Raw genomic sequence first — 12,558 nt, forward strand, 5'->3', positions numbered from 1 at the left:
ATGCTTCAAAATCAGCACCTAGTAACCAAAACTTGCTACTAAAAACTTGCTTGCAATAAACAAAGCTGTTTTTGATTACTGAAAGCGAACAAAAACACGAAAACTTTTTTTCAAAAGGTTAAGAACAAAGTATAAATGCGTTCAAAATGTAGTGTAACGATTTTTCAAGACCAAAAACTCCGCTTAAAGCTGCAATTTAATGCACTCTTAAACTCTAAAACTTTTTCGCATGTTAACTTTTTAAAAAAATTACAAAACAATTCCTTTTGATGAAGTTGTATGGATTGTCCAATTTCGTGGATTGTTCGATGTTGGCATGGATTGTTCAGTTTCTTCTACAGAGGCCTCTTTATTAGGGACATTTGTAACACACATTGCGCTTCTTGGACTTTAAGCTAAGCTTACTTTTATTTTGTCGCAGGGGTTATATCGTTTTGCACACCCCTTAAACTACTATGAAAAAAATGTTTCAGCGTTAAATTTCTATGGCTTCTTTAATTTCATTCCGCAAACCCTTCTCAAAAGGAATCTTCACAGCACAAGAACTTCTTTTGGTATTAAACAATTTCATCTAAATTCCAGATTTGAAGTGCTAGTAACTAGTTTGCGTGAGGTAAAACACGTTTGATCAAAACATAATGAAACAAATGACAATAAAACTATCTTTAAATAGAATGAAAACATGAAGCCACGTTCCCGAAAGCCATTAACCTTAATACTAATTTCAACTAGCAATCACTAATGAACGTGCATAACCTAATGCTCTATGACTTAAGGATCGGGCATTACAAAAAAATCCCATTTTTAATTTTGCTCTTTTGACTTTGACCGCATTCACATTGCGTATATCAATGAAGAAGAATTTTAAATCCATTCAGTTGAAAGTGCGAGTGAGGTCAGTAAAAAGTCAAGCGTGAAAATCGTTACTTATATAAAACGAAAAACGTGATCAAAAGGTACAGCGAATTAAAAAGGAGAGCGCCTCAATAATAGCTGCTGAGGCTGACGGCAGCTATTAAAATACTACCGCAACATATCTTCACCCAAGTTACCGCTTCAAAGCTGGAGAAAAGTACGAAACGAAACACGGCTTTATCGAACTTATCATCTAATCAGAATATGAAATTAGCGAAAAATGAAAACAAGGGATACCTTATCGAAAACACTTTCTTAAAAGACTTTGCATGCTTCAAAATCAGCACCTAGTAACCAAAACTTGCTACTAAAAACTTGCTTGCAATAAACAGAGCTGTCTTTGATTACTGAAAGCGAACAAAAACACGAAATCTTTTTTCAAAAGGTTGAGAAAAAACTATAAATGCGTTCAAAATGTAGTGCAACGATTTTTCAAGACCAAAAACTCCGCTTAAAGCCGCAATTTAATGCACTTTTAAACTCTAAAACTTTTTCGCACGTTCACTTTTTAAAAAAAATTAGAAAACAATTCCTTTTGATGAAGTTGTATGGATTGTCCAATCTCTTGGATTGTTCAATGTTGGCATGGATTGTTCAGTTTCTTCTACAGAGGCCTCTTTATTAGGGACATTTATTACACACATTGCGTTTCTTAAACTTTAAGCTAAGCTCATTTTTATTTTGTTGCAGGGGGTAAATCTTTTTGTAATCAAAGTTTAACTATGTAAATGACCTGAAGGCTATTGCTAAAGAGAATTAGAAATGGCGTCACAAGCGCCATTTTATAACTAAAAAAGTGATAGATTACAAAACTAAAAACTAAGGGGGCGACGTTGGCGGTAGAAGCGCCCTTCAAATCATAAAACTGTCTCCTCAAAGCACTCGGTAAATGGCATACTTAGCGACTAGTAAAGAGTAAGGCTCTAAGAGAGCTTTTCAGCCACTTAAAGCCCTCCTGTCTTCACCTGATAATCATGTTCTGGAGGGAAAAAAAGTTAAAACGGTCTGACAAAAAATCGGCCAGCCGCAAAATCGCAAATAAGAGCAGAGTACTAATATAACTGCTACAAACTTCGTTTGAGAGAAATTAATCAGATTAAGCAACATCCTCTATTTTCTATTGTTTGTGATGCGTCGCTCACCATTAGTGTTTAATAATTTCAAAATAATTAGTTGAAGACACAGAAATATTTGCTTACTGTCAACGATATTGCAGGAAATTATTTATCAAAACACGATTCGTAACATTTTTTTTCGAACAATGGGTCACTTAAAATATTGCATAAAAAGATGTGCACTTGAAAAATTTTTTTGAAGGCAATTAACAAGGAAACGTTTCTTGAAAGAACAGCATTCAGTTTTATCTGAAAGCTTTTCACTTAAATTTCTGAAAAAAAATTACTTGAAAAATCTTGATTGCTTGTCGTTTTCAAGTCAAATTTACATGAGTTCATTAGACCAAGACATTAATTATTAGCATGCAGTTTTAAACCATACATTATTTAAATAGCCTTCAACAAAAAGTATCTAGATTTTATGTGCGAACATTTGAAAGGAGGCACCTATTTTCTCAGCTGTTTACTTTGAATGAAAAACAGGCTAAATGCTCAAGGAAGCAAAAAAATGCAGAGTCCACTAAATTGCAGATCGTGACCAACTTACCAATTGAGAGGCCGAGGAACTTGGATTTTGTCCAGACATGCCCCGTCATTTCAAAATTGTAAGAGGGCGACTCCGCGTAGAAACACGAAACTGAAACAAAGAAAGCAATTCATGACGTGTAGGTGACTGCAATAGTGGTCGGACATTAGATTATAAACAGTCAAATTGGGACAGTGAATTGCGGCCCTAATTTTTCAAATTGGCTTAAAAAGGGTTCATTAAAGGCTTTTACACAAGATTAGAAAATTTGGCCACGTTTCGCGATTCATGTTCAAACCACTAAGACCCGATGGACTTGATATCAACCTATAACAATTGCAATATTATAAATACTCTCTTAATCAAATTGGCAACACCAACTTTAACGAAAATTTGATTTCGATCTACTCTTTCAAAGTTTGACTTCAATTTACTGCCCACAGTCCAAGCTCCATCAAATGCCGAACACTACAATAGCCGGCAGATTGCGGGAAGGGCCCCAAAATAGACATGCGTGCCGTAAAATACCGACAGTAACCGATACAGAAATGAGTGCAAAAATAGGAAAGCATCCCCGCCACCTAAAAAACTTACAGAATTAATTCGTTGCATCACTCAGAACATTTTTGGTTGGGTGAGAAAACTTTTGACAATGGAGAGGTTCGAACCCGCGATCTCCGGCTTAGTAAACTAAAGCATTAACAATTCGTCTATCAGGCCCTTATGCTCAGACTTAATTTATTTTTATTAAGCAAAATACCGAATAAGAGCAATTTAGGTCACGCAAAAAGCAAGAAATCAAGCGTGAAAAAGTCAATGAGGAAGTGAAGCGAAAGAATGTTCTAGAAAAAAAATAAAACGAAAAAATAGCGCCAAACAACGAAACAAAAAAACATAGCGAGACAAGAAGTCCTTAATTATAATTCAAAGCATTTTCGTTGATTAGGCAAAAAGACTAAACCTAGAAATGACTAAGATTGGATTTATAAAACCACTTTGAAAAAAACGATTAAAACCCAAACGAACAGTAAAAATGGAAATCAAATTGCTTTATTACACATTAGCTCCTCTGACCTTAAACTAATTCTAATTAAATTTAGTCTTTAAGTCCAAAAAACATTTTATTGAGTGAGGTAAATCACGCATGATTAAAATCTAATCACGCAAATGACCTAAAAATTTCGGCTTAAGAGAAAGAAATAAAGTCACGCGCGCGAACAACGTTGGAGAGGAAAAAGTCATTCAGAACACTTTTTCAGGTTTGCTGCGTGAAGATTTGTGTCAACGAAAAAAGCGTCAGTCGACGAAATAAAAACAAATAGCAGAACAACTCCTGAAAAGCAATCCGAAGAAATGAAAACGAATAATACACTATCTGACCAGCAAAACAAACGAACATTACAAATTAAAAAGGCAAAAATAGTTTAACAAATTAAGAGTAAAACAATAGCGGCTTTGATAAATGCTTTGAAAATCATGCTTTTGATTTAAAAATGTCAGATGTCAAGGCAAAAAATGGTATCGAAGACAAAAATGCTTGATAAAAGGGCAGAAGCAGGAAAAATAAAATATAAACTAGAAATTAGCAAAAAAATTACAGAAGATTCCATACATCTTCTTGATGCTTTGATGTCAATGTCATCAAACTAAAGTTGTAATTCTATTAATTTCACATATCGGCAGCGCAAAGCCGGAAAAAAATTCATTGGCGACATGATTTCTAAAATTTTAAAAACTTGAAAAAGGAAGAAAATCATTGCGAATTTCTCTGAATTATTCAAACTAATTTTGGCACCACTATTTCATTTTGCTAAAATATACAGAATTTGCAGGCCAGCAGGAACCTATTTGCACATATCAGATACAAATAGAAGGAAAAACGACAGAAATGACACGATAAAAAATTAGACGACATTAAAAACGCTGACGTTCTGCCATTCAAAGTCATCCAAGGAAAGTGTATACCTAAATATACCATTCGCCCCTAAAATTGAAAAAAAACTACAAAAAAATTTCAAAAAAATGTCAGAATTCAATAAAAGAATGCTGAAATTTCTCATTCTTATATCTGGAAAAAATTTTTTAAGGAAAAGTCGCAAGCTTTCCCGATATTAATGCATTCAAAACTATTTCGACGAAACTAAAAACTATCCATCAACCCATTTTAAGCCCTTAAAACAACTGATTGGCCCCTTATCATCAAAAAACGGCAAAAATAAACATACCGGGCAGATTGCCGGAAAATAGCCGCCGTTGATTTCCATAACTCTATTGGGATTGAAAGAAAAAATATCAACAAAAATTGATTTTTGTATAAAAACATTAAGTGCAATTTATTTTGGTGTCATTTCGTAATTAAACATACTCCTGTCTCTCAGTGAGAGGCTAAAGGGTCTAGTATCAATACCAATAAGCATTATAGATAGTAACTAAAACTTATGAGAACAAAGTTCAAGTACCGGGCATCAAAAAATGGGCTTTATGGGTTTATCCCGTTTCTATTTCTGACTTTGATTTTTTTATACTAACTCTCTTCATTTTTAAATGCTTTGCTGAGCAGCTGCTGTTTAAAAGGACTTTGAACAATATGACAGAAGAGTGAAACTAGCCTAGAGAAGTCAAAAAGATTTCACGCAAAATGTCGAAAAAGCGGCAAAATGGGTAAAGCGAAAAAAAAGTTCGACGAAGTAAAAAAAATAGGAGCGCTATTCTGATCACAAAAGCTTCAAAAACCATTTGGTCGTCACAACAATTTATCCATTTAGCCATCTTCAAACCCACAAAACTCTTCAATTACCCCTAAAGATGGCAAATAATGAAACAAGGCAAACTTAAAAAGACCAGCGAATTTAACGAAATCTTCAAAATTTACTAAGTCCTAGAAAAATGATTAAAACTAGTATAAACATAACCGACTAACGTCGGGCGAATTGCTCTCAAACGACCGGCGAGCGGTTGGCTTCGTCAGTAGCTAGCCACGGGGGGGGGGTGCACTGGGGGCAACACTGGGTTGGGGGGGGGGGGGCAACAGCGCGGTGGGGATGGGGGTCAACGGGGGGGGGGGGGGGGGGGGTTCTCAACCTCTCAGAACCGTCCTTCACACCATAAGTATAAGTATAAGTCTCCAAAACAGTTTGAGCTGAAACAGAGCTGAAAGGCTCTAAGAGCACTTAATGCCCGCTGGGCGCTACCTGTTTATCCCGTTTTTGAGGACAAAAAGTCAAAAGCGTCAGACGAAAAATCGGTCAAGCGAAAAATCGCATAAAAAAAAGACCAACAGGACCAATATAATGGCTACAAACTTCGTTTGAGAGCAATTAATTACTTTCAATTTCACCGTAAAAAGCTATCCAGCATCCCATTTTGAAGCCCTTGAAACAATTCATTGACCACTAAAGTTGAAAAAACCTCAAAAGGTCTAAAAATTTCAAACTTACCCGGCAAATCGCCGCTGTTGATTCCGATAACCGCGATCGGGATTGAAAGAAGAAAAAATAATGGAAAAATGATTTTTATAGAAAAACCATTTTAAAGTGAGAACTATTTTAAGTAGTTGAACATTCTCTTAAGTAGATGTCATTTAGTAGTTGAACATTCTCCTGTTCCATAGTGAGACAATGCAGGAGCCAGTAACAATGCCAATAAGCATTAGAGATGGTAATTAAGAACAAAGTTTGGGCAACGAGAATATAAAAATGGTCTTTATAGCTTTGTCCCGTTTCTATTTCTGATTTCGTCTTTTGATACTGACTCTGTTCATTTTGAATTGTTTTGCTGAGCAACTGCTGTCTAACAACACTTTTAGCAGAATGTGAGAAGAGTGAAACTAGCCTAGAGAAGTCAAAAAGATTTCACGCAAAATGGTGAACAAGTTGTAAAGCGCAAAGTTTTTATAGCAAAGTTGTTAAAACATTGGATGCTTCAAAACTATTTGGTTGTCACCAAAAATTGTCCATTAGGCCATATGCAAACCTTAAAATGTTCAACCTTAAAAAATCTTCAACAAATTCAAAAGTGACCTTTCTAGTAGCTTGAAAAAGGACATTTCCAGCAGCTTCAGTACATCAATCACCTAACGGACAAACAAAGACAATTGAGGGCCTCTGTTGCAACTTAACTCCCGCCAAAAGCTATGTCATCAAAAAAATGTGTAAAAACATCTAAAAACATAGCAGAAAGAATTCCTGAAACAACTCGAAGGATGACACTGGCCAAATTAACTAATATAATAAAAATCCTACTTAAAAATAGCAATCATTTTTACAAAACAGGAAAAAAGATGGAGAAGTTACCTATCCAGAAAAGCTGATAAATCATCTGATAAAAAATTATTAATAACTTGCAGCACCAAAATAGCTATTGGCAAAAACCCAAGCGACGTGGTTAGTTGTCATTCATCATAACACTACCAATCGACAGACAAACAGTCAGGAACAATTCGTAAGATAAAACGGAGGTAAGGGAAAGGAAAAAATCGAAAACTTCTAAAATTTCAAAATTTAGCTTCAAACTATGCGCACATTACTAAAAGCCTACTTCCCAGCAATTATTTTAAAGAAACATTACTAATGCCTCTAGTCAAGCATTTAACCATCCAAGGCTTTGCAGATTTATGAAACAAACAAAAACGAATGCAAAGAACTAAACAGAAAATTAAAATTTGTATTATTTATTTTGTCATAAGGAAGTCCCCAGCCAAGCTTCCACAGGCAACATTGAAGAGCAACAGCTCTAGACAACAAGATTCAACAAGAAAAACAGCTAAAAGCACAAAGTCAGAAGAAACAAGCAGAAAAGCAAAAAATGCAAAAAGCGGTCAAAATTAGCTCGAAAGAACTCAATTATCTATAACAAAAACATCTCAAAATCAAATTATTTCAATCAAAAGTCAGCCAAAACAACAAGAACAACTAATTAGAATCATAAACCTCTTAACATGTTATAAAAATTTGAAAGCGTATTTAAAAAGCACTTAAACCAACTTGAACTATAAAAAACTAGAAAACCTATTGAATTAACTAATATTACAAAAGCACACGAAGCCAAAAAAATATTTGAGGAACTAGAGTTTTTAAATGCTCGATAAAAAATAGGCAAGTCAAAATAGGCTAAGCAACTTGTCTAGTAACGAAAAATAGGTTGAGAAACTCGTCTAGTAAAAACAACGAAAAACTGCAAAACGGTTCAAAATTTCTCAATATTTGCCAATTTTCTAAAAAAGACCGCGCACCAATACAATCGAAATCGCTATATTGCAGCTATGATTAAAAGAACTACTCCTTTGCTTCCAATAATTTTCCTTAAAAGCATGGTTTTTAATTTACGGCTTCTGTAACCCAAGCGATGATCGCCAACATAAGCAATCTTTTCACATGAAGCATTTTAATTTAACAAACAAAACCGGTAGATTGCCGCAATAGCTCTGAAGGAATAGACTTTCGTGCCGCGTAATAGGGATAGAAACAAAGCTAAAAATTGAAAGTTATCGACGCCGCTTAAAAAGCTATGTAAAAAAAACAATCAGAGATGACATAAAAAGCTTGTTAAAATTCATTGCGTAGAAGCTTTTTCATTAGAGACCATTATTACCCAGAGGAGCTCCTTTGACCTTAAACTAATTCAAATTAAACTTGAATTTTAAAAAGCAAAAGTCATTTTATTGAGTGAGGTAAGTCACGTATGATCAAAATCTAATCAGGCAAATCAGCTGAAAATGTTGGCTAAAGAGAGAGAGATAACGTTCAAATGCCGTTAATGAGAGGAAGAAGTCACTCAGAAAATACCAGGACAAGTCTTTACGATTAATTCAAAGAATTTTCGACTATACAAAAATTAGACCTAGAATGGACTATGAGTGAATAGGGAAAACCATTTCCAAAATATGAACATAATGAACAAAAAAACACTATCGAGCAAGAGAAATTTGGTTCAAACAAAAAATTAGGACCAAAATGAATAATGAATGGATTCGGAAAACCATTTAGAAAAAAATCGATCAAAAAAATCGAAAAAACAGAAAAAGTGAAATTGACGCATGTGAACAAAAAACCACAAGCAAGAGAGCAAAATTTTGTTGAAGCACCGTTTTCTCACTCCACGTTAAAATTACAGCGAAAAAATTCGTAAGATAAAACGGAGGTAAGGGAAAGGAAAAAAATCGAAAACTTCTAAAATTTCAAAATTTAGCTTCAAACTAAGCGCACATTACTAAAAGCCTACTTCCCAGCAATTATTTTAAAGAAACATTACTAATGCCTCTAGTCAAGCATTTAACCATCCAAGGCTTTGCAGATTTATGAAACAAACAAAAACGAATGCAAAGAACTAAACAGAAAATTAAAATTTGTATTATTTATTTTGTCATAAGGAAGTCCCCTGCCAAGCTTCCACAGGCAACATTGAAGAGCAACAGCTCTACACAACAAGATTCAACAAGAAAAACAGCTAAAAGCACAAAGTCAGAAGAAACAAGCAGAAAAGCAAAAAATGCGAAAAGCGGTCAAAATTAGCTCGAAAGAACTCAATTATCTATAACAAAAACATCTCAAAATCAAATTATTTCAATCAAAAGTCAGCCAAAATAACAAGAACAACTAATTAGAATCATAAACCTCTTAACATGTTATAAAAATTTGAAAGCGTATTTAAAAAGCACTTAAATCAACTTGAACTATAAAAAACTAGAAAACCTATTGAATTAACTAATATTACAAAAGCACACGAAGCCAAAAAAATATTTGAGGAACTAGAGTTTTTAAATGCTCGATAAAAAATAGGCAAGTCAAAATAGGCTAAGAAACTTGTCTAGTAACGAAAAATAGGTTGAGAAACTCGTCTAGTAAAAACAACGAAAAACTGCAAAACGGTTCAAAATTTCTCAATATTTGCCAATTTTTAAAAAAAGACCGCGCACCAATACAATCGAAATCGCTATATTGCAGCTATGATTAAAAGAACTACTCCTTTGCTTCCAATAATTTTCCTTGAAAGCATGGTTTTTAATTTACGGCTTCTGTAACCCAAGCGATGATCGCCAACATAAGCAATCTTTTCACATGAAGCATTTTAATTTAACAAACACAGCCGGTAGATTGCCGCAATAGCTCTGAAGGAATAGACTTTAGTGCCGCGTAATAGGGATAGAAACAAAGCTAAAAATTGAAAGTTATCGACGCCGCTCAAAAAGCTATGTAAAAAAAAACAATCAGAGATGACATAAAAAGCTTGTTAAAATTCATTGGGTAGAAGCTTTTTCATTAGAGACCATTATTACCCATAGGAGCTCCTTTGACCTTAAACTAATTCAAATTAAACTTGAATTTTAAAAATCAAAAGTCATTTTATTGAGTGAGGTAAGTCACGTATGATCAAAATGTTATCAGGCAAATCAGCTGAAAATGTTGGCTAAAGAGAGAGAGAGAGAGAGAGAGAGAGAGAGAGAGATAACGTTCAAATGCCGTTAATGAGAGGAAGAAGTCACTCAGAAAATAGCAGGACAAGTCTTTACGTTTTATTCAAAGAATTTTCGACTAAACAAAAATTAGACCTAGAATGGACTATGAGTGAATAGGGAAAACCGTTTCCAAAATATGAACATAATGAACAAAAAACCACTATCGAGCAAGCGAAATTTGGTTCAAACAAAAAATTAGGACTAAAATGAATAATGAATGGATTCGGAAAACCATTTAGAAAAAAACCGATCAAAAAAATCGAAAAAACAGAAAAAGTGAAATTGACGCATGTGAACAAAAAACCACAAGCAAGAAAGCAAAATTTTGTTGAAGCACCGTTTTCTCACTCTACTTTAAAATTACAGCGAAAAAATTTCACCCCGCAAAACCACTCGCTTTTTCGCTCCACTTTCTGTTTCGGCGTGACCAAAATCAGTGCTCCAATTTGACTTCAAAAATCATGAAAATGTGTGAACAGATCTTTAAGACAGCGCCCCAATACAATTAAATTCTTTGAATTGTAAAAAAAACAAAGAGAACCGCAATATAGCTTCTCTCAGCTTACAGCTTCGTAGCAATAAAAAAGTGTAAGCACTTGGTGGGTGATGGGAGACTTGTTCTGCGATGAAAGCGACGTCATCACATCCTGCCCAAGGAACAGGTCCCGATTGTGGCAGTTCATCCAAGAAATCTCTACAACCACTCCTGTCTCCACTCAGTACCCGTGAAGCGTCAGTTTCATCATTGTCAGTAGTATCCTCTTGTTGTTCAATGATTTCCGACTCCTGGCAGCTAGTTTCGGCACCAATTGCTGGGCCGCTGGAGGTGGAAGGCAGCGTGTAGTAGCACTGGAACACTTCGCCTATTATAGGGTTGTAGGGCTTCTTCGAAATGGGTTTGCGACCAGTCTTGAATGCTGAGAAGTACCACTTGAGTAGCATGAGGAATCTCTCTTTTGGGGTTTTGCACTCGGCAATACTAAACATAAGCGATAATTGCTCTTGAACGACTAGTGAGAGCTCTAATGTATTGTAGCCTGCTTCAGTCGGGGTTGGGAGGAGTGTAACTACAATCGCAAAGGGGCTTAAATGACGTCATTTTATACCATTATAACCACTAATAACAAGCCAAAAAAGAAAGAATATGTCAAACCATGTCAATACGCAGATATCATGCCCTAATACTACCAACTCGATGCATTCCGAATTAAAGCATCGCGCTGAAAAAATAAACCACTCCGATGTTCTCGGCTGATGTGACGCATTTTCCAACAAGTCAAATACCAAAGTGCCGGAGAGGTGCATAAGAGGTGCAATAGATTCTGTGGGGGTTACCCTACTTCTCAATGCCAAATGATGATTGACTTACTTGCACACGTATTGAGGCGTGGCACAGAAGTCGGCGAACATTTCGAGAAGACTCCTCCTTTCCAATATCTGAATAGGAAGGGTGATGGTGGTGAGGTCAAAGCCTATCCTGATCTGAGACAGCAAATGAGTTATGATACTGCGGGGCAACGTATCCATGTCCACTGCAATCACAACACATCAACTTTTCAAACCGATCCATTTTCTTTTAATTTTCAAAACAATCATAGTTAAGTTAAGAACTTCGTTGGTAGTATTTAACTCAAGCTTTGAGCATTATTATCTATCTCGGTGATTATCTTCGCATACATACATATTTGCTTCATGGCAATTCTTGAACGTTCTACTTGTTCAAAAATTGCTGTCCACAACTTTTTTTAAAAACGACTTAATGGGAAATGAAACATTACTGCTTTCAAAAGGGTATCAATTTTTCTGCCCATTTTAAAGATTAAAAGTGCATTACATTAAGCCGAAACGAATTAGAATTTGTTTTCATTTTTACTTGAAAGTTGCTTTGAAATCAAAGACTTACAATCTTCCTCTTCCTGATCTTCATCATAAGTAGTCTTGGATACAGCCGAGGTCGTCGTAGAAGATGTTGATTGGTAATTGGAGCCTGAATTTTGACTTGAGGCAGCGCTATTGTCAAGCAGAACATCACCAACCGTACCACTGCTATTCGTACTGTTGTTGTTTGCTTCTGGAATTTTGCGGAAAGTATTGAACAGGTCATCGCAGTCGATACTCCCGTTCTAAAGCAGTTCTTTTCTTTAAAATTACAAAAAGCTCATCTTTTCAAAACTTTCAACAAATGGGGTTCATAAAACCTTCCCTGATAAGTAATTTCTGATAAGAACCTGATAACTTTCCAGACATATTTGACAAGGGCGGGTTTGACAAGAATATGCACTCTATTAGAACATTGCGCTCACCCCTTGTCATCAACTACATCTATAACTCTGCTTAAAGTTGTTAATCATCAATTCATATTGTCTTGGTGTGTTATCTTGGTCTTACTCATTTTTGCACGTTCTATTTACAAATTATGGCTCTGACTGCTCAAAAGTCAAGTTCATTATGAGTTCATTACAGTCCGAGGGGTACTGTAATGAACTCGTAATGAACTTGACTTTTGAGCAGTCAGAGCCATAATTTGTAAATAGAACGTGCAAAAATGA

General features: G+C 35.2%; 1 protein-coding gene across 1 annotated transcript in view; it reads right to left on the minus strand.

Moving 5' to 3' along the window:
• LOC142336518 (oxysterol-binding protein-related protein 9-like) overlaps positions 1-12,558 on the minus strand; it is a 70,680-nt gene that overhangs the window by 14,405 nt on the left and 43,717 nt on the right. Inside the window, exons 11-14 of the mRNA XM_075385420.1 lie at positions 11,913-12,132; positions 11,379-11,541; positions 10,606-10,988; positions 2,578-2,667 (exon numbers count right to left, since the gene is read on the minus strand). Coding sequence (XP_075241535.1) covers positions 2,578-2,667; positions 10,606-10,988; positions 11,379-11,541; positions 11,913-12,132 — 856 coding nt within the window. The remainder of the gene's footprint in view (positions 1-2,577; positions 2,668-10,605; positions 10,989-11,378; positions 11,542-11,912; positions 12,133-12,558) is intronic.

The sequence above is a fragment of the Convolutriloba macropyga genome, chromosome 3 (assembly GCF_964194025.1).
Source record: "Convolutriloba macropyga chromosome 3, txConMacr16.3, whole genome shotgun sequence".
NCBI classification, from domain to species: Eukaryota; Metazoa; Xenacoelomorpha; order Acoela; family Convolutidae; genus Convolutriloba; species Convolutriloba macropyga.